We start from the raw sequence: 25,286 nt of genomic DNA, 5'->3' as shown, positions 1-25,286 counted from the left end.
AGGACACCAACACCATTCACGCCCTCCAGGCACCCTTGCCACACAAACTTGTATTTATGTCCCTCCCTACCCTTCACCATTCTCACACCACTTCCCTTCCATCTCGTCTCCTGCACACAACATATGTCCACTCTTCTTCTGACCAATACTTCCACCACTTCTTGTGATCTCCCTGTCATTGTCCCTACATTCCATGTCCCAAAACTCAGAAACCGATCTCCACGTCGGGCATCAGACGTTTCGTCGTCATAAATGGAGTGATTTCCACCCTTGTTTCGATCGGGTTCCCCACCTTGAGTTTTGACGAGTAGGAGTGGGGTCCCCCACGGGGTACTTCGGGCTGTACCCTGCCCATATGTAGTTGTAATTGTCATGGTTCTCTTTTTGAGGCAATGTTTTTTCTGGCCGGATGCCCTTCCTGACGCCAACCCTTTTAGTCACCTCTTTCGAAACGCTGGGATACGGTGTACCTATTCTAAACCGGGGTACACAGCCAAAAGTGGTATACCAGCCAAAAATGTTTTAATCGAATTCCTTATCCTAAAAATCTGAAATTGCATGCACATGATCTACGACCCATATGTATTGAAATATTAAACTTATGACATAGGTCAAAGGTCACATGGTTTGGCAGCCATATTGGATTGAAGGAAAATGTTAAATAATTATATCTCTGAAACAGCTCAACCTATTGATGCAAAATTTACAAATATCATCTGACAGCACTGTTGCATATAGTTTGAAAATGATGATGTCATAGGTCACGTGGTTTGGCAGCCATCTTGGATAGAAAAACGAACCTTATCCAATCAACACGAAACTTCACAAACGTGATCCCCTACCCATACATATGCAGAGTGTACATTTTTAAGGTCATATGTCATGTGGTATGGCAACCATATTAGCTTGAAAGCCGATATTTAAAAAAATCCCTTCTCTGAAACTGCTTCACCGATCGATGTGAAACCTGTCATGTCTGGTAAAAATGTGATACTTGAGAACAGCTGAAAGGATTTAAAACAAACTTGTTTGTTTTTAGGACAGTGAACAATGGCATCTGCACGTTGTGGGACTATGTGGAGGCCTTTTTGCGACACAATTGCATTGTTCTAGTTTCTATACAGTCCAATAAAAGTTTAATCACAGAAGTTTAGTTCTAATAGCCAGTATATGGGAGGGAGGTGGGTTGAGGGGCAGGGTGAGTTGGATGATGGGATGGGATGGGGTGGGATGAGGGGCAAGTTTAGAGGGGGAAGGATGAGGAAGCAGACGGTGGTGGGGGAGGGGGGGGCGAGAGGTGGGGAGAAGTTGACAGTGGGGCAGGACAAGCACTAAATATTGATATCACCAAACAGTGATTTATTTGTTTCCATATCTTATTTCACATACAGTCACGTGAAAAAGTAAGTACATCCCATGTAAAGTTTTGACTTTTTCAACATATTTCAACATACAGCTATTTGATCTTCATTTCAACAATATTGATAGATAAAGGTGATATAACATAACAAATATCATGAAACATTTACATTTTGTAGTCCATTGTATAATTTAAATCAACAAAAATGCAAATTTCGCATGTGGAAAAAGTATGTACACCCCGACATTTATCACTTCTTCAAATACCTAAAATTAGAATCAGGTGCACCAGCTCAGGTGCAAATGATTAGAACATCGTTGGAGAGGATCTTGGAGGAACCTGTCTTATTTAAACCTCAGACATTTAGTTTGGTTTGCTCTTTGTTGTTGAAGTGTGCGGCATCACCATGCGTAGATCAAAATAGCTCTCTGAGGCCTTCAGAAAGAAGGTTATAGATGCCTCCGAGTCTGGGAAGGGATTTAAAAAGATCTCCAAACAATTTGAAATCAACCATTCGATTGTCCGGAAGATCATCTACAAGTGGAGAAGATTCCAAACAACTGTCAACTTGTTCAGGCCAGGCCGCCCCAGCAAGTTCAGCCCGAGAGCAGACCGCAAGATGCTGAAAGAAGTCTCCAAGAACCCCAGAATGTCATCACGGGACCTACAGGAAGCTCTTGCCACTGTTGATGTCAAAGTGCACGAGTCTACCATGAGAAAGAGGCTGCACAAATTTGTACATGGGACGTGGGATCTACATGGGACGTGTGCCAGGAGGAAACCTTTGCTGTCCAGAAAGAACATCAGGGCAAGACTAAAGTTTGCCAATGAACACCTCGGCAAAGACCAGCACTTCTGGAACAATGTGCTCTGGACAGATGAGTTTGGCGAAAACCAAAGACAGCATTTGACCACAAGAACCTGATACCAATTGTAAAGCATGGTGGTGGAAATATTATGGTTTGGGGCAGCTTTGCTGCATCAGGGCCTGGGCAGCTCACCATCATGGAATCCACTATGAATTCTTCATTGTACCAGAGGGTGTTTGAGGATAATGTGAGGCCATCTGTCGGAAAGTTGAAGCTCAACCGAGGGTGGACCTTGCAACATGACAATGACCATAAACATTCCAGTAAATCCACCAAGGAATGGCTGAAAAGAAAGAAATGGAGGGTTCTGGAATGTCCAAGTCAAAGCCCGGATCTAAATCCCATCGAGATGTTGTGGGGGGATTTGAAACGAGCTGTGCATGCAAGAAACCCCTCAAACATCGCACAGTTCAAATAATTTTGCATGGAGGAGTGGGCAAAAATTTATCCCAGTCGATGTCAGAGACTGGTAGACAGTTAAAAGAAACACCTACTTGAGGTTGTTTCTGCCAAAGGGGGCAATACCACCTATTAGAGCCAAGGGTGTACTTACTTTTTCCACATGCGAAATTTGCATTAATGTTTATTTAAATTATACAATGGACTACAAAATGTAAATGTTTCATGATATTTGTTATATTATATCACCTTTATCTATCAATATTGTTGAAATGAAGATGAAATAGCTGTATGTTGAAAAAGTCAAAACTTGACATGAGGGGTACTTACTTTTTCATGTGACTGTATTTATTTATATACATATATTATATATGTATGTATATATATATATATATATATATATATATATATATATATATATATATATATATATATATAGATATATATATATATATATATATATAGATATATATATATATATATATATATATATATATATATATATATAGATATATATATATATATATATATATATATATATATATATATAGATAGATATATATATATATATATATATATATATATATATATATATATATATATATATATATATATATATATATATATATATATAGATATATATATAGATATATATAGATATATATATATATATATATATATATATGTATATATATATATATATATATATATATATATATATATATATATATATATATATATATATATATATATATATATATATATATATATATATATATATATATATATATATATATACAGGATATACATATATATATACAGGATATACATATATATATATACAGGATATACATATATATTATATATATATACAGGATATACATATATATTCAGGATATACATATATATATATATATATATATATATATATATATATATATATATATATATACATACATACAGGATATACATATATATATATACAGGATATACATATATATATACAGGATATACATATATATATATATATATATATATATATACAGGATATACATATATATATATACATATGTGGTTGTTTTCCTATTTCCCTTCCTCGCTGCGTTTATTATTGACATTCATATGCTTCTTTTTTCTCTTGTATGAAGCTTCCAATTTTTCCCACGTTTGATGGGGTTTGCTCAGAATGGGATGTAGGGGAGTGAAGGTGGGCGGGGAATGTTATCCTGCCCAAGTCCTTCACAAATGAGTTGGGCCGGTGTGACGTTCGACTGAAGGTGACAGAAATTGTTAATTTGGTCAGGGTACCAGAAATAATTTGCCTACTGTTCAGGAGACAAACTGAAGGATCTTTCACATCAACATGACCGGTGCTGGCAGACGTGTCCGCTGGCTTAACGTCCTCCTGATGGATGGTGTGCACATTGTTGGATTGCCCTGCATGTGAAAGACCAGGGTGACAATTTATAGCTGCCTCAAGATTGGAACCCACGCCAAAACTTTTTTAAATATTAAGGCATAGATTTAATGATCACATCGTCATAGCTTGGTATTTTCAAATTTGTCAAACTTAACGTGTGTAAAGTTTAAGCAAAACATCCAACTCTACAAAACAACTGAAACTGAAAAGATATTTTATATCCAATATTGAATTAAACATTAAGATTAAATGTTCAATTTATCTGCCATTTGGGTTTATTACTCCCGCCAGGGAGTAATGCATTCGATCGTGTGTGTGTGTGTGTGTGTTCGTGAACAAGATATCTGGAAAAGTTCTGAACGGATTTGGACGAAAGTTGGTGGGATGATTGCCCTTGGGATAAGGAAGAATCGATTCGTTTTTGGTGAAGCTCAGGATATTCCGGAACCAGGAATTATTTTTGGGGGAATTGTTTACCATTGGAAGATCGGGCTCAGCAGCGGCCACCCACGGCGGGAGTATGCGCTCTACTGAGTGGCGTTCTAGTATTTTATATGCATTTATTTATAAGCATTTATATGCCACTTGTGTAAAGTTTAAGCAAAACATCCAACTCTACAAAACAACTTATTAAACATTGATTAAATGTTGAATTTATATGCCATTAAACCTGTGGGTTATTTTGGAGTTGGAATGTTAACAATAATAATAATAATAATAATACATTTATTTTATATAGCGCTTTTCAAGAAGCCCAAAGACGCTTTGACAGAGTACAAAAAACAAGTGCAAAAAGACAAAAATCAATAGGTAAATAATTATCAAAGCAAAAGGAAGGAGAAGGAGAAGGAGAAGAGATCGTCAGGGGTTAAATGTTAAATCCACCGACAACTTTCCTACCGTTTCAAACCACTGTGTTTATAGTTATAATAAATTTTGTTAATTAAGAACTGTGTCTCTGGTCGTAGCAAATTTAATAAAACGTGTATTTATTGTTATTGCAAATTCGATATTAAAATGTGCTTATAATTGCAGTAAATTTAATAACAAAGCACCGTGTTTATAGTTATAGTACATTTAATAACAAAGCACTGCATTTATAGTTATTTTTATAATAAATCATTGTGTTAATAGTTATCAAAATAGTATTCACAAACCACTGTTATAGTTATAGTAAATTTAATAACAAAGCACCGTGTTTATAGTTATAGTACATTTAATAACAAAGCACTGCATTTATAGTTATTTTTATAATAAATCATTGTGTTAATAGTTATCAAAATAGTATTCACAAACCACTGTTATAGTTATAGTAAATTTAATAACAAAGCACCGTGTTTATAGTTATAGTACATTTAATAACAAAGCACTGCATTTATAGTTATTTTTATAATAAATCATTGTGTTAATAGTTATCAAAATAGTATTCCCAAACCACTGTTATAGTTATAGTAAATTTAATAACAAAGTACCGTGTTTATAGTTATAGTACATTTAATAACAAAGCACTGCATTTATAGTTATTTTTATAATAAATCATTGTGTTAATAGTTATCAAAATAGTATTCACAAACCACTGTTATAGTTATAGTAAATTTAATAACCAAAGACTACATTTATGGTAAATTTATCAGAAGTGGTTTTCGTTTCGTAAATTTAATGAAACATCTGTTTGTAGTAAATTGAACACTGTTTATAGTTGAAGTACATTTAATAAAGCACTGTTTTTATTATAGTAAATTAAATTACAAAGCCCTTTGTTTATTATTTCCTCCGCTCCCACAGGTGGATAGAGGTTATGTTTTTACCTCTGTCTGTCCGTTTGTCTGTCGTTTGTTTGTGAACAAGATATATCAAAAAGTTGTGGAAGGATTCGGACGAAATTTCGCAGAGATGTAGCGTATGTGACAAGGACGAAATGATTCGATTTTGGTGAAGATCCGGATTCGGATCCGGCTACGACCATTTTTAAGTGATTCTTCACCATTGGGCGATCCGGCCAAAAACGATACTTAGCCGGATATCTCAAAAAGTTGTGGACGGATGATTTTGATTAAATGTGATTCTGTATTGTGATTTTCTGATTTACTCCAGGATATAAAACGTAAACTGTTCACCTGGCGGAGGTATGCTCTCTACTGAGTGTCGTTCTAGTTCAGAAATATAATCATAAAATTAGTTCTGGTAAATTTATAACAGCACTGGTTATAGTTATTTTATATTTAATAATGAAACTGTTTATAATTACAGTAAATTTAATTATAAAGTACTGTGTTTATAGTTAGTAAATTTTATTACAAAGTTTTATTTATAATTATCGTAAATTTCATAATCAAGCATTGCATTAATATTTGTACTCAATTTAATAAAACAGGTATTAAAGTTATCGTGAATTTAGTAATAAAATGTGGTTTTATAGTTACAGTAAATTTAGTCGTAAAATGTGTTTTTACAGTTACAGTAAATTTAGTCGTAAAATGTGTTTTTATAGTTACAGTAAATTGAATAGCAAAGCGCTGCATTCCTCGTAAATTTAACATGTGTTTATTGTTTAGTACATTCAATTAAGCTTATGTTTATAGTCATCGTAAATTAATACCAAAGCACTATTTATGCTTGTACATTTATTCAAGCACGGTTTGCAATTATAGTAAATGTAATTACAAACATTGTTTATAACTCGTAAATTTCTTCATAAAAATTTATAGTTATGATAAATTTATAACAAAGCACTGTTGATAGTTAACCTGTACTTAGTAATCAAACACTTCATAATTGTAGTAAATGTAATGATAAAACACTGTGTTTACGGTTAGTAAATTGAATCACAAAAATGCTGTTATAATTACAGTAAATTTCATAATGAAGCACTGTTTTATACAGTTATATAGATTTTATAACAAATTATGTTTATAGCTAAAGTAAATTTAATAATAAAACTTGCGTTTGTAGTTATGGTAAACTTCATTTGTTTGCGGGGCTCCATAATGTACCCTCACTGCTGTTTAAAGCTGTCATTTAGGCAGAACTGAAGCGTCCCCGACCCGAGGGTGGTTATGGTGGGGATGTGGGTGGGGGTGGGGTATGGAAAAACGAAACTCGTGGAGCTTAGGGTCTTGCTGCACCATGGCCAGTGATATCAGTGAGACGCAAGATAACTGCAAGGGCACCGAAAACGTTCCGGTGACATGTAGTGTGAGGATTTGGCTGAATAGAGGAACCGCGATCAGACACAGTCCCTCAAGCAAGCGTACATGGCACCGCTTTGCTCCAAAGTTTGTCCATGATTCCTGGCTCAGCCTCCGCTCCAGGCCGAATCCTGAAGATCGCCTCGCTGTCCCGTGTGTGTCCTTAACCGGTGGTCCATCAGTACTTTGCGTGTCGTGGACCATGGATCCGGACGTAACCTGCAAGCCACAGCTCTCTTCTCGTGCAAATGCGTTCTCTATCGCGGCGCTGATCGCGGCCCCGCAGGGTGCAAGTTTAGCTCGGACGCACGGTGGGTACGGGTGCGCACACAAGGTATGGGCGCACTCGGGTACGGGCGCACCCAGGGTACAGGCGCATACACAGGGTACGGGCGCATGCAGAGTAAGGGTGCACACAGGGTACGGGCGCATGCAGAGTAAGGGTGCACACAGGGTACGGGCGCATGCAGAGTAAGGGTGCACACAGGGTACGGGTGCACCCAGGGTACAGGCGCGTACACATGGTACGGGCGCATGCAGAGCAAGGGTGCACACAGGGTACGGGCGCATGCAGAGTAAGGGCACATGCAGAGTAAGGATGCACACAGGGTACGGGTGCACCCAGGGTGCAGGCGCATGCAGAGTATGGGCACACACAGGGTACGGGCGCATGCAGAGTATGGGCACACACAGGGTACAGGCGCGTACACAGGGTACGGGCGCATGCAGAGCAAGGGTGCGCACAGGGTACGGGCGCATGCAGAGTAAGGGCACATGCAGAGTAAGGGTGCACACAGGGTACGGGTGCACCCAGGGTGCAGGCGCATGCAGAGTATGGGCACACACAGAGTACGGATGCATGCAGAGTATGGGCACACACAGGGTACAGGCGCACGCAGGGTATGGGCACACACAGGGTACAGGCACGTACACAGGGTACAGGCGCACAGGATACGGGCACATGCAGAGTATGAGTGCACACGGTACGGGTACATGCAGAGTATGGGCACACACAGGGTACGAGCGCACGCAGGGTACGGGCACACACAGGGTACAGGCGCGTACACAGGGTACAGGCGCACAGGGTACGGGCACATGCAGAGTATGGGCGCACACGGTACGGGTACATTCAGAGTATGGGTACACACAGGGTACTGGCGCACGCAGGGTACGGGCGCACGCAGGGTATGGGCATACACAGGGTACAGGCGCGTACACAGGGTACAGGCGCACAGGGTACGGGCACATGCAGAGTATGGGCGCACACGGTACGGGTACATGCAGAGTATGGGCACACACAGGGTACAGGCGCATGCAGAGTATGGGCGCACACAGGGTACAAGCACATGCAGGGTACAAGCGCATGCAGGGTATGGGCGCATGCAGAGTATGGGCACACACAGGGTATGGGAGCATGCAAAGTATGGGCGCACACAGGGTACGGGCGCACGCGGTGTACATGCGCATGCAGAGAATGGGCGCACACAGGGTGTGGGCACTCGGTGGGTTTGGACAGGCCTGTTCACGGTCAAAGTTTAAAATGCACATTTCATCACTTTTTTGCAAAGTAGGCAAACTTTGTTTCCTTCATTTTCTTAAATTTGACGTTGATGCGAATTGTTCTCTGATGGACTTCTTGTGTCTTGAGTGTTACACAATTTGTCACGAATACTTTATTTGTCTGTGTGCACATTGGATGTACGTATCATCCTCATGCAAGGCTTTGGATCACTACACGTGCGATAACACTGTGAAGCATGTCCTGGAACATTTTGCCTGCTTTGTGACATGGTCTGGTCCTTTATTGACAAAGGGGAAGGTGTAATGGGGCCTGTACATGTCAAAGGATTGCTGGACATAGCACTATCAGTCACCTTCTGATGATGCCTGTACTTTTACAGGATGGTGTAGAGGTAGCACACTTACCTTCGAGCTGTCTAGTTTGGCATTGATTCCCAACCTGGCTATAAATGTCAGATTGGTGTTTCACCTGCTGTGCACCATCCCTCTCGGTGTACCATCTGTCAGCATTAGTTGGTGGACCTTAAAGATCCCACGGTGTTTTACCCTGAACAAATTACAATTAATTGACCTGACTATGGCTGGGAAGACAAAGGGAAACCACCCAGTTGTTACCGTTACCCCGAGTGTGTTGCGGTAGCACAGAACCCACATCTTCAGCTTCAGGCAGGGCATGGCAAGAGAAAATTACAACCATACTTATAGTAGTGTACTGTAGCATATATATTATAATCAAAATCTTTTGAAAAAACCCCAAAATGTAATTTATTTTGGATTTTTCGATTATATTTGAATCATTTGTTATGGTTTATGGATGCTGAGGCACAGGAGGAAATGTGTGACAATCTGATGATGCTTGCACGTAGATTTTGAATCCGAGTCTATCACCTCGATAAATGATGTTTGTCTCATTTGGGACACCAGGAAAAGGAGCGTCTGAAAAGAAGCCATCGAGGGAGTCACAGAATCAGGCCGCAGCACTCCGTGGACTTCCCCCGGCTCTGGAGCACGTCTTGAGTGCGAGTCCGAGCAGCAGCCCCAACCGTGAGCTGGACTGTGTCTCCTGCACACTAGAAACCAAGGAACTCTGGGACAAGTTCCACCAACTCGGAACCGAGATGATTATCACCAAGTCCGGCCGGTAGGTGCATCCCGTCACTAAACGATTATATTTCGTTGAGCTACTTTTACTATTTTGATTTACGTAATTAGTAATCGGTGTTCCCATCTGAACTCCTGGATTATGAGCCTCATGATGCAGGAAATCCAGGTTCAAATCTCCATATACCATAATTGTTTGTGCGTTATCGACTAAAGTCGTTGTAATTCATGTTAAAATAAGTACACTGATGTCTATTAATGTCAGTCGTGGACACAGGGGGTGAGCAATATGGATAAAGCCACAAACTCTCAAATCCCCATTTGAGAAAAATTGGAAACCCGGAAAGTTAAAATATCTAAGTGAATCAAATGAATAAACCGTCTGTAGGCATCCATAGGGTCTGTGATAACCCCTGCGGAAACCTTCCTCCTTTCACAATAGTCCATTTTAGTGTTATATACACACGAGGGGTGGTCACAATAAGTCTGAGGCCTGAATGTTAAATTAAACTAAACAATGAACGTCACCACATGATATTAAAATCTGCACCAATCTTTTTTTAAAGTGAAATAAAACGGAATTAACAATTGTTCACTGGACAATCAGCCTTATGTGTTTTACTCTTATGATAACATACTGACTTACCAATCTGTGTTGGATGAACACACCACACACACTGGCAAATATTAGATTAAATCTTAAGTTTAAGAAAGTTTAAGAAAATTTAAGAAAAACAATCAACTCAGTTAAAATTCTGTTTTGTGGAAATTGTTTCTGTTGTAATTGTGTGTGTGTGTGTGTGTGTGTGTGTGTGTGTGTGTGTGTGTGTGTGTGTGTGTGTGTGTGTGTGTGTGTGCGCGCGCACACCGATGTGACCTGGTTTGTTGTTATTGTGTTTTATCATGTTTTATTTATAAAATTATTGATCTCAGGCTTGTTTTGTGCCAACGAGGGTTTAAATTTCTGAAAAGTAACCTTAGTAATGCGTTTTATATGTGATGCGCAGAACTGTGATCGTGGCACACGACTTTAACCTTATGTAGTAAATACTTCACTGAAAACGATGCAGTAATATGATGGACAAAAGTTCTAGATTATCAATTCTACACTTGCCTTGCCTTCTTGCATCTGAGCCATTTAGCATGCGTAAGGTGAATCTCGACCCAGCCTATACATAAATGCAATAGTTGGCGAACATGAAAGATCCATCGGTGTCCTTCGCGAAGAGTCGACGGACTATTCCTGCACCCTCAAAAAATTCCAAATTCCTGTTCTAACCTACTGAGTCGGCATCAGGCTGAGCAAGTCGGTTCTTGAAAAACTTGGTCCAAACTTTCCCCGGCCGACCCCACGAGAATGTGGGAATAATTGTTTTTGTGAAGTAAAATAGCAACAAATTATCATGCTTTACGAGGCAACACCAAATCCTGATAAATGAGGCAATATTTACTAAAATGTACAATTTGCTTTTCTTTTACAAGTGGCACACTAAAAACGTCTATGGCCGAGATACAATATATCTATATCTTATATATATATATATATATCTATATCTTATATATATATATATATATATATATATCTATATCTTATATATATATATATATATCTATATCTTATATATATATATATATATATATATAGCTATATCTTATCGCAGTCTTATCTATCAGCCTTATCTGGGAAGGGATTTTAAAAGATCTCCAAACAATTTGAAATCAATCATTCGACTGTCTGGAAGATCATCTACAAGTGGAGAAGATTCCAAACAACTGCCAACTTGTTCAGGCCAGGCCGCCCCAGCAAGTTCAGCCCGAGAGCAGACCGCAAGATGCTGAAGGCAGTCTCTAAGAACCCCAGAATGTCATCACGGGACCTACAGGTAGCTCTTGCCACTGTTGATGTCAAAGTGCACGAGTCTACCATTAGAAAGAGGCTGCACAAATTTGATCTACATGGGAGGTGTGCCAGGAGGAAACCTTTGCTGTCCAGAAAGAACATCAGGGCAAGACTAAAGTTTGCCAATGAACACCTAGGCAAAGACCAGCACTTCTGGAACAATGTGCTCTGGACAGATGGGTCAAAGGTTGAGCTATTTGGCCACAGTACTAGAAGACATGTTTGGCGAAAACCAAAGACAGCATTTGACCACAAGAACCTGATACCAATTGTAAAGCATGGTGGTGGAAATATTATGGTTTGGGGCAGCTTTGCTGCATCAGCGCCTGGGCAGCTCACCATCATGGAATCCACTATGAATTCTTCATTGCACCAGAGGGTGCTTGAGGATAATGTGAGGCCATCTGTCGGAAAGTTGAAGCTCAACCGAAGGTGGACCTTGCAACATGACAATGACCCTAAACATTCCAGTAAATCCACCAAGGGATGGTTGAAAAGAAAGAAATGGAGGGTTCTGGATTGGCTAAGTCAAAGCCCGGATCTAAATCCCATCGAGATGTTGTGGGGGGATTTGAAACGAGCTGTGCATGCAAGAAACCCCTCAAACATCGCACAGCTGAAAGAATTCTGCATGGAGGAGTGGGCAAAAATTTCTCCCAGTCGATGTCAGAGACTGGTAGACAGTTATAAGAAACGCCTACTTGAGGTTGTTTCTGCCAAAGGGGGCAATACCACCTATTAGAGCCAAAGGTGTATTTACTTTTTCCACATGCGAAATTTGCATTTATGTTTATTTAAATTATACAATGGACTACAAAATGTAAATGCTTCATGATATTTGTTATATTATATCACCTTTGTCTATCAATATTGTTGAAATGAAGATCAAATAGATGTATATTGAAATATGTTGAAAAAGTCAAAACTTTACATGGGGTGTACTTACTTTTTCACGTGACTGTATATATGATTTTTTTATGATATATATATATATATATATATATATATATATATATATATATATATATATATATATATATATATATATATATATATATATACATATATATATATATATATATATATATATATATATATATATATATATACACGCACAATTGGAAATATATCTAAATTTTGAAAACTAAAAATTGTTGGCTTTTTTTTGGACAATTCTATCTCGTTCCAATAATTTTGTGAACACCTCACATAGATACACAACGACGGTCACGGGAAACCTTCCTGCCTTGACACAGAAATAGAAAAATAAAATAATTTAAAAATACTCAATTTCAATGTTTAAAATTATAAAACATCTAAATTCGGATAAAAGAGTTAATTTTTACGTTTCATTTAAAGGAGGTTGAAAAATGTTTCGTTCTTTTTATTCTGGGCCGGGAGTGTTCAAACTCTCTTCGTTAGAGAACTCCAAAGGTCCAATGGTGCAGTTGTCTCCATCGTGTTCGTTTCGCCAACATTCCACCTTCAAAGCGCAAAGCAATTTTATCCTCCCGCGCCTAACTTGGGCCACAAACTTACTGATTGTCGTGAGTACAACGCACAAAGCGAAGGATGGATAACCTGGTGCATCGGATAAAATAGGAATCGTCTCTAGTCGCTCGTACAAGGGGATTATTGAACAGAATCATCATAATAATCTCGTTTATTTTGGCGGATGCAATGACAGTTGAAAAAAAAAAAGCAGAATTCCAAGGAAAAGATCAATGTAAGTAGATGAGTTGTCAGGCTGCGTTGCTCGCCTTGCTATGATCGACAGGAGCTGTTTTTCATCCTGGGCACCTGCCGCCCGTACACGTATCTTATTCGGAGACCATTACTGAGTTTATCTGCAATAACACCGGGTCGCCCTCGCGGGTCTGTCTGGCGCGCACAGGAGGATGTTTCCCACGATCCGCGTGTCCTTCTCCTCCCTGGAGCCCGAAGCTCGCTACGTTGTGCTGATCGACGTGGTCCCCGTGAACCAGAAGCGGTACCGGTACGCGTACCACAGATCCTGCTGGCTTGTCGCTGGCAAGGCCGACCCACCTCTTCCTGCCAGGTGCGCCCACACCTGATACAACGGGATACCACCAAGGTCGGCGTAGAGACCTCATTGGCTTAACACCATTGCACACATTTCTGTTTATACGATGTTACACACTGTCTTATACTAAACTTGTAATACAAGTACCCAGGCAGCTTTTAGCAGGACCCAGGCAGCTTTATCAGGAATGCTTTCACCTAATTCAGAGGTCGTGTACTCCCCTTTGAGATATCTCATCTTGGTTCGATTCCAGACTCGACTATAAATAGTTATCTTCAGATGGATCCCTCATGTGGACATTACCTGATTGAAAAACCTCATGAGTATTCCGTGGTGTAGCAGATCATGAATTATGCTCCACACAGAGCGTCGGTGCTGCCGAAGCAGTTTCTGTAGGTGGGGTTACGATCTTGAATGGGTCGCCACTCCGACACGGTAAGTCAGGGTAGTAGTTTGAAACTTGTTCAGGGTGTGGGTAATACATAGTTCGGCGAATTTTTTTTTTTTTTTTTTTTTACAAGATGGAGGCTCATGTAAGAGGTAACATTGATCACAAAAAAGACAAACTTACATATAAAACAGATGATAAAGGGAGCGGGAGAACAAGATTAAAAGCAGAGACATCAGGAGATCTGTGGGAGGGAGAGGGCTTGGGGGGAGGAGGCATGGGAAGGGTGGGGGGGGGAGGAGGCATGGGAAGGGTGGGGGGGGGGTGGAAGAGGTAAAAAAACACATGGACACAGCTAGGACTTCCTGGAAAGAAGTCGGTATTTCAGAAAAGTGGATTTGGGGTGAATTAACGGGGGTAGAAAAGATCAAGGTTTTGGATGGGGGAAGAGATGGTGGTAAACAGCTGTTTTAAAGACCTGGAGGGAGGAGTGGGATTGAAGAGAGTGAGGGAGTTTGTTCCAGAGGTGGGAGAAAAGGGGAATGAAGGAGTGAAGGTGAGCAGAGAGTCTTGATTTTGGCAGTTTCATCAGAGGAGGGTTTTTCTGAGGATACTGGAATCTTAAAGATCGATCAACTAGCGCCGGCAGACAAGACGTCCATCGGAGGGACAATCGGAACACAATGATGAATCACCATGTCTGTGAAACACCAGGATGACAGTTTACACCTGGGTCAGCATTCAACCTCCAGGTTAGACAGGTCATAGGTGAGTGTGTGTGTGTGTGTGTGTGTGTACCTCTACCCCTGCCAACTCTGTGGTGTACCAGCAATGAACAAATTCAAAATCTTTCTCCCATCTTCTTTTGACTTTGGTGACGGTCACCGGATTTTTTCAAAGTGTATAAAACCCTATAGCGTCATGTAAACAGCTATGCGAGTCGATGACGGAGTGGGAACACTCGATTCTCAAATGGAGAAGTGCTTCAAAAAAAGTCAATGCTTCAATGCAAGAACGAGAGAGAACACGAGGTGACATTTGTGATGTGTGAAACACAGGTGTGGCTTTGTGGAAAGGTTGCTGGGAGCTGAGTGGCGATTTGTACAAACTGATAAACATAACGAGCGATTATTAGAAATGTGACGGAGGAATGACGATAGTAAACATTCTAACATTTATTTTATGCTGCATAACTAGGGGTAAATAAAAGAGCAAGGGAAGTGATAGTAAGAAAAAAAGAAAGAAAGAAAGAGGACATGGAAGAGGATGGAGCACCGGAGAGTGAGAAAATAGTCTGAATAAAGAGTAGAAGGGGAAGGGAACAGATAAGAGCAGCAGCGGGTTTAAGGAGAGGGGCCCGGTGGTGAACCGTGTCTGAGGGGATCGGGAGAGGCTCATACGGGGGTAGCAAGTTTTAAGTTGGAGACTGAGTGAGTAATGCGATCATCCTTGCTGGGGGTGAGGGGCTACCAGGTTCCCAGGGGAGACTAGAGGCAGCGCTGCAGTGTGGGTTCAGGGGAGCGAAGCCCCTACAAACCTTGTACCCTACAAGCCTTGATACATATTAATCAAACCAGCAAACCGTCGTCATCTGTTCTCACTTCCGGATCCGGGAGCAATGTCCATGCCGATCACATTTCAAAATCATAATCGTATTGAGGAATTTCTGAAACCACCTACCTACCTTACGCCACCCACTGCAACCCCAAAACGTTCCACAGGTTATTATATTTCCTTTTAGTAAAATATGCAACTGTAATGGTTACTAAACGCTGTCCCCCTGTCATGTGACCAGATCCTCAACTCTGATTGGTGGACGTTTATGAGGGACATACATACACCGGACGGACAGACAAACCCCGTTCCAGACGGCCTTGCCCGAAGGGCTACGCCATCAAAAGGGAAGGCATTCTGAGGCTGAGAGTAATTTATGTTGCAAATGAAGTTGATGTTGTACATTTAGTTCTCAAAATATCTTGTAAAACGACCAAGCTTGTGAAAACAAGATCACATCTATCAGCAAAGAAGCAAAGCTTGAGACTTTTGACAGTTTAGACTGGCACGAGGTTTCTCAAAGCTCGGATAAACGTTATCCTGTGGATAAAGTTTGCAAAGTTTTCCATACAGGAAGACCTGACAGTTCCTACCCTGGTGAAGTCATATGAAATACTTTAAAATGGCACCGCTTCCTTGGTAGTTGATGATAAAAGCCTGGTGTTTCATTATCGGTTAAGGTGGCTGGCTTGGCATCTTAGGATGCTGAGTTAGAGCCCATGTTATGCCGTGAAATAACACTAGGTGGGTTTACTCAGTCTGTCATTCTTCGAGGTCGGCAAAACGAGTACCAGCCTACTGGTAATAGGGGGCACTGCATCAGCGGCACAGCCACGCCCCCCAGAAAGTTGCATCAATATTTCGTCTGTAACTACTTGTTTCTATATGGAGAGCAGAGCTCGGTTTGATGGACGAAGTTTTTTTCCTTGATTCTTGTTCCTCAGCATACTGAAAGATGGATCCGCACCCTCAATGACAATAAGCAGGGTTAAGAAAAGTTGGATGAGAACTGTGGGGATGTCATTGAGCTCTTTCTGGCATACACTGAAGATATTCAAGAACTCCTTGCAACTGTGTCTGAGGAAAAGTAGAATGTCCGGAATGACGTCAGTTATACCACAAGGAATCTCCCGCGATGAAGCTAACTCCGAGGGCCTTTCACTCACTCACCGCAGGCAGGTTGGTGGTCTTTCTGTCTTCTACCGACTCCTCTCCAGCCTTGCTCCCCCATCTCTGTCTGTGCTCTGTCCCCCAAATATTCCTACAGGTCGCACAAGATCTGCCAGCAACCATCTTATGGTGAAATTGCCAAAATCAAGACTCTCTGCTCACCTTCACTCCTTCATTCCTCTTTTCTCCCGCCTCTGGAACAAACTCCCTCACTCCCTTCAATCCCACTCCTCCCTCCAGGTCTTTAAAACAGCTGTTCACCACCATCTCTTATCTTCCCCCATCCAAAACCTTGATCTTTTCTACCCCCACTAATTTCACCCCAAATCCACTTTTTTGAAATACCAACTTCTTTCCTGGAAGTCCTGGCAGTGTCCATGTGTTTTTTGTTTTTTTTTTACCTCTCCCACCCCCACCCCACCTTCCCACGCCTCCTCCCCCAAAGCCCTCTCCCTCCCACAGATCTCCCGATGTCCCTGCTCTCCATCTTGTTCTTCCGCTCCCTTTATCATATGTTTTTATGTGTCAGTTTGTGTTTTTGTGATCAATGTTAGCTCTTACACAAGCCTCCATCTTGTATACAAAAGAAAAAAAAAGTTCACTTGAAAATTTATTCGGAAACTGCGGAATGGATACTTGTTGCTCAATTTCTTCAGAAGACAGATTTAACATCCGATCTGGATGCAACAAGAATGGCTGCACTGTGGTCACAACCTGAGACAAAATTTGGCAATAGAACGATTGGGAAACACACATTTAACACGCTATTACAAGATTAACAAGAACGCACTCGGTAGAGAGCATACCTCCGCCAGGCTGAAGTTTACGTTTTGTATCCCACCGATAGGTCCGATCTGGATTCGAACCTGAACCAAAATCTAATAGGCTTGTTATTGGCACTACCTAACTCATCCACCAAGTTTTTACAAAATTCATCCACAACTTTTTGAAATATCATGCTATGTATCGTTTTTGGCCCAATCACTCAATGGTGACGAATCACAGACATTTTAAAACTTTTCATATCTGGATCCGGATTCAAATCTTCACCAAAATCGAATCAATTCTTCTTTGTGACACACCCAACCTGTCCACCAAGTTTTGTACAACCCCTTCCATAACTTTTTGAGATATCGTGCTATATCTCAGTTTTAGGCCTCTCAATGGTGAAGAATCACTTAAAAATTCTCAGATCCAGATCCGGACCTTCAAAAAAATCGAATAATTTTGTCCTCGTCACATGTTCAACCTCTCCACCAAATTTCGTCAGAATCCATAACTTTTTGAGATACCTTGTTCACAAACAAACAGACAACCAAACATACAGACAGGGGTGAAAACTGGACCTCCATCATCCACCTTCGGTGGCGGAGGTAACGATAGACAGCTCTCATTCATGTTAACCTTCGCAATGGAAACAAAGCCAATGGCAATCTGACGCAACAAACCCGGACAGTGTATAATCAGCAGAGGCCTACAGGCCTGATGTCTTAGGCCTACCAGAAAACCAAGCGGTGGCCATATTATTTAATCTGGGTGTCATGGCCATGGTGGGTGGAGGAGTCAAGTGACAAATGTAGTTGGGGTCTGGCAGCTGTCCAACCAATGGGTGCACATTTTAAAAATCGACCCTGAAGAAGAACCACAACAACAACAGCAACATAAACAACCATGTGGCTCTCTTGTAGACCTGTGACATGTCACAGATAAAAATTTGAAGAGCTTGCAAACCTCTTGTGTACCCTCAGCTCGTGCTTTGATTTCATCTGACATCCTGTCGAGTACGTTGAAATACAGATTTACTCGGTAGTGTTGAAAAGTTGTGTCCAGGAAGGGGGGGGGTCATCATATAACACTGAGTTGTTGAGCTCTACAGGTCGATAGATGACTCCTTTGACCAGAGTGATCTTGAAATCAGTTTCCTCTTTCAGCAGGCCTTGGGACACCCAGATATGCTTGGCTATTTCCATGTATGCTTCGACAAATTTGTTAGCATTTCTCTTTGCCTCCAATGCTAGAGCTGCCTTCTTGAAATGGTCGAGGAAGCTGAATAGATAATTCCTCTTAGCTTGTAGCATCCTCCTTCTCTCATCCTCCTCCACTTTTCAGAGCCAGACTTGTGTTTGTAGCCTATATCTGACATGATTTAATTTTATGTGAAGGCCAAAAGTAGCGTGTGGTTTGTGGGCCTAGGCAGCGAGACTGCTCAGTGATGGTGATTGGCGGCCCGTCGGAGCGTAGGTGGTCATGATTCGTCATTGTGGAAGAGAGGGGTAGAGAATAGCGTCAAGGTGGAGACTTTCACTGGCATGGTAGTGTGTGAAAAAAGGGTCATAAAACCTGGTTCGTGCCCCCACTGCATGCAGTTAGACTCATGATTTGGAACGTGATATTGTTTTTTTTGTCTTACTTTCTTTGATAAAGGGGTAATAAAAATTATTGGGAAAAATACTATGGACATAGAAAAGGCCCCTTTATATGGTGTGTGCCATGTGGCAAAGTATAGAAAAGAAGGGGCATTCGATGGCTTGTATAAAATGCCAAACAAGAGAACATAAGGGACATTCAAAAAATCTCGTGTGCATGCTGAACTACCCTTGTGTTCTTAGGAGGAACCAGGTAATGCTCGAGAAAAGTTCATATTTACTTTCAAAAGAAAAGACGAAGTGACATTGACATGTGTTTCTTACTGCCCAAACTCCAGATAGTCACGATGCATAGCCTACTACCGGTAGGATCAGCGTTATCCCCTGATCACACCCAATCATTGTCCGTATACCTAGCAGTCCTGGCACAGTAAATTAGTACAACTAGCAACGGTACCCACCCTACGGGCGGGGCTTCAATTGGGAGGCCCAAATGAAAAGGCAAAATATCAGAAGGATTTTTATTTATTTTAAACGATTCATATAAACATCCGTTGAATCATATCACACGCAAATCATCAAAATCTAAACAGTACATGGCGCCGATTTTGAAAAAGGATTGAATTCTGCAAACCGGAAGTGGCTGCTACACGTCTTTCTCAGTCACACGTTTATGTGTGAAGAGTGCGCACCGAATCTGTAACACGGAAGCGGCCGCTACACCTGTTTCTCAGTCGCTTTGCACACGCTGCCGTGTTACTTCGGAGCCGCACGTTTCTATAGGAAGAGTTTGTCAGGAGTCGAACAACTCTCTCCTGGTACATATCATTTCAACAAAAGCTACATCACTGTTCATATCGGTAAATATTATTCCATCGTGTTTGGAAAAATTGGAAAATTTGGAAAAACAATATAGCCTATTTTACTCCCAGGGGTCCCAGGAATACCCACCCAAAATATCGTTCCGCTCGGTTGAGCTGTTTTTGCGGTACCTTCGAACTGACGGACAGACATTTGGTGAATTATAGTAAGATAACTTAAAGCGGCGTGAATTATAACTACGCTCACTCACGTGTACAGTATGATGGATTATGTAGCAGTGATCCTGCATGTAATTGCTAATTGTATTGTATTGTACTAATTGCTGCTAATACATGATTGGATCGTTGAGAATAAACTACGATGTGCCCACTTTACCTCTTCGTAAAGACTAACTAGAACAATGCGACTGTCACCAATATGCCTCCGCATAGTCCCACAACGTGTAGATGCCATCGTTCAGTGTCCTAAAAATAAACAAGTTTAAATCCCTTCAGCTGTTCTCAAGTATCACATTTTTACCAGACGTGACGGGTTTCACATCGATTGGTGAAGCAGTTTCAGAGAAGGGACTTTTTTAAATATCGGCTTTCAAGCTAATATCCATAAAAACGTATGGCCGAAGCGCATCCGACCATAAATACATTGCCTCAAACAGGGAACCATGATTGTCATGGGGCCCGCAAGGCTAACCCCCGCTCTAGCAGGGAAAATAGCCTTAAAACGATCATTCATTCATTCATTCAAGCTAATATGATTGCCATACCACATGACATATGACCTTTAAAAATGTACACTCTGCATATGTATGGGTTGGGGATCACGTTTGTGAAGTTTCGTGTTGATCGGATAAGGTTCGTTTTTCTGTCCAATATGGCTGCCAAACCACGTGACCGACATCAGCATTTTCAAACTATATGCAACAGTGGTGTTCGATGATATTTGTAAAATTTCGCATCGAATGGGTGAACGGTTTCAGAGATATAATTATTTAATATTTTCTTTCAATCCAATATGGCTGCCAAACCATGTGACCTATGATGTCATAAGTTTAATATTTCAATACAAATGAGTCATTGATAATGTGCATGCAATTTCAGATTTTTAGGATAAGGAATTTGATTAAAACATTTTTTGGCTGGTGTACCGCTTCACCGATGATGTCATGATTATCATGCTCTTGTTCCACATTGGGAGTACTTGACAATGTGCCAAGTTTAAAAAAAAATTCCATTCAGCCGTTTCCGAGAAATAATTTATTAATTATTTGCTTATACTCCAAGATGGTGGCTGCCATACCATGTGATCTATTACGTCACAATTATCATAAAAACATACTGCATGTGTGTCACTCCTACCCTTAAAGTTTCGTCTCAATCAGACATATGGTTGCTGAGAAAAACGAGGTTTAGCCCATATGGACGGACCACCCGAAAACATAATGCGTCTGGCAACTTCGTTGGCGAAGGCATAAAAATCATGTCTACCGGCCAACAGAGGAAATGACGTTCATGCAAAAACAAAATGAAGTATGACCTATTTTACAATCTATCTTCTATCTTCTATCTTATTATATATATATATATATATATATATATATATATATATATATATATATATATATATATATATATATATATATACAGTGGAACCTTGACTTACGAGTTTAATTCGTTCTGTGACCGAGCTCGTAACTCAATTTGCTCGTTTCTCAAATCAAATTTCCCCATTAAAATGCATTGAAATGCTATTAATCCGTTCCAGCCCGCCAAAAACCACACCAATTTTTTTAAAATATGCAGTATATATAAAAATATCTCGCGCTTTATATTTCACCTGTATGCAGCATACAAGTTGGCAGGATGGCCTGGACTGGAGGTACGCACACTTGACTCTAAACTGTCCAGCCTGGGTTTGAATCCCGACCCAGCTATAACCTGTCATGTCGGTGTTTCACAGGCAGGGTGATTCATCAATGTGTGTACCGCTAAACTGGGCGCCCCGTTTGCGTCCCATTAGTTGTTGGATGTTAAGAATCTCACCGTGTCTTCCACAAAGAGAAGGCGAGCTATCGCCGGCACTCTGAACAAGTTGTGGCCTGGCATGCTCTTCTCCTCTGCCGTTATATACGTCCTCCTCGGCATCTTTTTCCAGAAGAGCCCTGTCTCGTCACAGTTGAAGATTTGCTGGGGGATGTATCGTTCGGCTTCTATCAGTTCGGCAAAAGTTATAATAAAATCTTCAGCTGCCTTCACATCCGCCTCACCAAGTCGACAACACGCACACCTCGCTCATGTTTTTCGACGATTGCGTGTTTTATATCCAAGCACATCAACCTCTTCTTCTTCTCAGTACTGCCCTTGGCACTCAATTACTTAGGACCCATGGTTAAAACTAAGAAATTTTCCAAAATAACCAACATGCGAAAACAAAACAGCAGCGATATACGGCAGATATGCTTGCACGGCAAGATAACCACGTGACCGGAACCCACCTGGTGGCGGCTGGCGTAAGCTCCAAAATAACCAACATGCAAAAACAAAACAGCAGCGATATACGGCAGATATGCTTGCACGGCAAGATAACCACGTGACCGGAACCCACCTGGTGGCAGCTGGCGTAAGCTCCAAAATAACCAACATGCAAAAACAAAACAGCAGCGATATACGGCAGATATGCTTGCACGGCAAGATAACCACGTGACCGGAACCCACCTGGTGGCGGCTGGCGTAAGCTCCAAAATAACCAACATGCAAAAACAAAACAGCAGCGATATACGGCAGATATGCTTGCACGGCAAGATAACCACGTGACCGGAACCCACCTGGTGGCGGCTGGCGTAAGCTCCAAAATAACCAACATGCAAAAACAAAACAGCAGCGATATCCGGCAGATATGCTTGCACGGCAAGATAACCACGTGACCGGAACCCACCTGGTGGCGGCTGGCGTAAGCTCCAAAATAACCAACATGCAAAAACAAAACAGCAGCGATATACGGCAGATATGCTTGCACGGCAAGATAACCACGTGACCGGAACCCACCTGGTGGCGGCTGGCGTAAGCTCCAAAATAACCAACATGCAAAAACAAAACAGCAGCGATATACGGCAGATATGCTTGCACGGCAAGATAACCACGTGACCGGAACCCACCTGGTGGCGGCTGGCGTAAGCTCCAAAATAACCAACATGCAAAAACAAAACAGCAGCGATATACGGCAGATATGCTTGCACGGCAAGATAACCACGTGACCGGAACCCACCTGGTGGCGGGTGGCGAAAGCTCGTAACTCAAATGTCGGCTCGCATCTCAAAGCAATAAACCGCCCGAGCGACGGCTCGTATCTCGGAAAACTCTTAAGTTGGTGCACTCGTAAGTCAAGGTTCCACTGTATATATATATATATACATATATATATATATATATATATATAATATTTTATTATTTATTAGGTTTACTCTCCATGAAATGGAGAGTAACCTATTATTACTGCTAGAGTTTTTCTTATTATTCTTCCGCCCTATTTTGCACCTCCGAAAACTTCATAATTAAGTTTCTCAGCAACCGCTGGTCGGATTGACAGGAAATTTTCATCAAATGATCGGCTAGGCTCGTAGAATTTTTTAATGCTAATGATGACGTCATAGGTCACGTGGTATGGGCGCCATCTTGTAAAACACCTTCAACTTTGCCCCTCTGTATCTCCGAAACGGCTCAATGGAAAAATTTGAGGAATGGCTCATTCTAAAGAACTCTGCAATGGGAACAAAAAACATGTGTATTGAGTATATCAAAAATGCTAACGTTAAGAGGTTAGAATTTGTCAAACACAATTTTCCTCCCCTGAAAATGAGATTTTTTCCCCAGATGCTTAGTTAAAAAAAACTCAGATTGCAAAAAATTTCGAAGTCATACGTCACATGGTTCGGCCGCCATCTTGTTTTCCGTGAAAAAACACAAAAACCCCTTTTTCTCCGCAATGGCTGAACGGATCGAGCCCAAACCTGGCATGCATATTCGCATACCCATGTCGAACAAAAAAGTCAGCGAGCACGACGTCATCCGACACGTGGTTTCAGAGTTATAACGTTTTAAAATTTCAAACTAGAAATGGAATCACCTCCATAATTTGTGGAGATATCGAGTGGAAACTTTACACAAATGTTCCTCATGGGGGTATGTTTCATCATTACTTGAGACGTTTTGATAAGTCACATGGTTTGGCCGTAATAAATAATGGAAGTTTAAATTTTAAAAAGCTTGTAACTCTTGAACCACTGCATGGATCGACTTGAATTTTTAATGCAATGTGGCTCTCATCAAGCGAACAAGTGTGCAAACTTTCAAGTTGATTGGATGTACGGTCGCGAAGCTATAAGTCTTTATTGTTGAAAGAAGAAGAAACACACCATTTTGTCTTTCCAGAACGTGCTCACGATAACGCGATCTCCCGCGGTCATTTGAACTTCAAAAAAAATTATAATTGCAGATTTGTCAATAGATGAGGCATATTAACAAACGAATGAAACAGATTTGCTCAAATTCTGACTATTTTTAACTCGATCGTATTTCTCTGAAAGTAAGCCCATCAAAGCGCGTACGTAATACACGAAAATACAGTGGCCCATTTGCGCATGTGCAAACATCCATCCACATATTACGTACGCGTCCACACGTGACCTTGCGCTCCAGCGCTACCATTTGCGCATGCGCGATTTTTTCAGCGTTTAAGTGCTTCGTTGCACCACCTGCGCATGCGCAGGGTTGGCGGGATTGACGCATTAGAATGTTTGGTGCTGTGCGAGAAGGAAATGGCTGTCATGGTCGTAATTGGTCTTGAAATTTGCGCAAATAAATGCCCTACACGATGCCGTTTATTTCGTCAAAATCCATCCAGCCGATCTGAAGTTATATGAAGAAATGCATTTACGTCGTGACGTCATCACGCGATTTTCGAATGCAGACGTCTTTTCGGAAATTAAATAAAGATAGAAATCGAAATGAATCATGTCCGCGATCTGCGCATGCGCGGTTTTCTCAGTCGCTTTTCAGTGGCATCGCAGTGCAACCCATCTGCGCATGCGCCAGCTATTGAAAATTGGGTCGCCACTGCAAAATCCAAGATGGCCGCCACCATGTATGTCTGAACCTTGCAACCTGCATATCTTGAAAAATAAGCAAAGTA

At 41.1% G+C, this 25,286-nt stretch overlaps 2 protein-coding genes across 2 annotated transcripts in view; one reads left to right on the top strand and one right to left on the bottom strand.

The window, feature by feature from the left end:
- The window catches only part of CTSA (cathepsin A), a 222,950-nt gene that overhangs the window by 179,728 nt on the left and 17,936 nt on the right, over nt 1–25,286 (bottom strand). The gene's annotated exons all lie outside the window — the stretch shown is intronic.
- Nucleotides 7,187–25,286, top strand: part of LOC137414082 (T-box transcription factor TBX20-like) — an 82,416-nt gene continuing 64,316 nt past the window's right edge. Inside the window, exons 1-3 of the mRNA XM_078771692.1 lie at nt 7,187–7,547; nt 9,682–9,898; nt 13,653–13,817. Of these exons, the coding sequence (XP_078627818.1) occupies nt 7,439–7,547; nt 9,682–9,898; nt 13,653–13,817 (491 nt within the window). The 5' untranslated portion in view covers nt 7,187–7,438. The remainder of the gene's footprint in view (nt 7,548–9,681; nt 9,899–13,652; nt 13,818–25,286) is intronic.

This window comes from Myxine glutinosa, chromosome 2 (assembly GCF_964187855.1).
Source record: "Myxine glutinosa chromosome 2, kmMyxGlut1.1, whole genome shotgun sequence".
Lineage (NCBI taxonomy): Eukaryota > Metazoa > Chordata > Myxini > Myxiniformes > Myxinidae > Myxine > Myxine glutinosa.
Note: the sequence above shows the minus strand (reverse complement) of the source record. Positions and strands in the feature narration are given on the sequence as shown.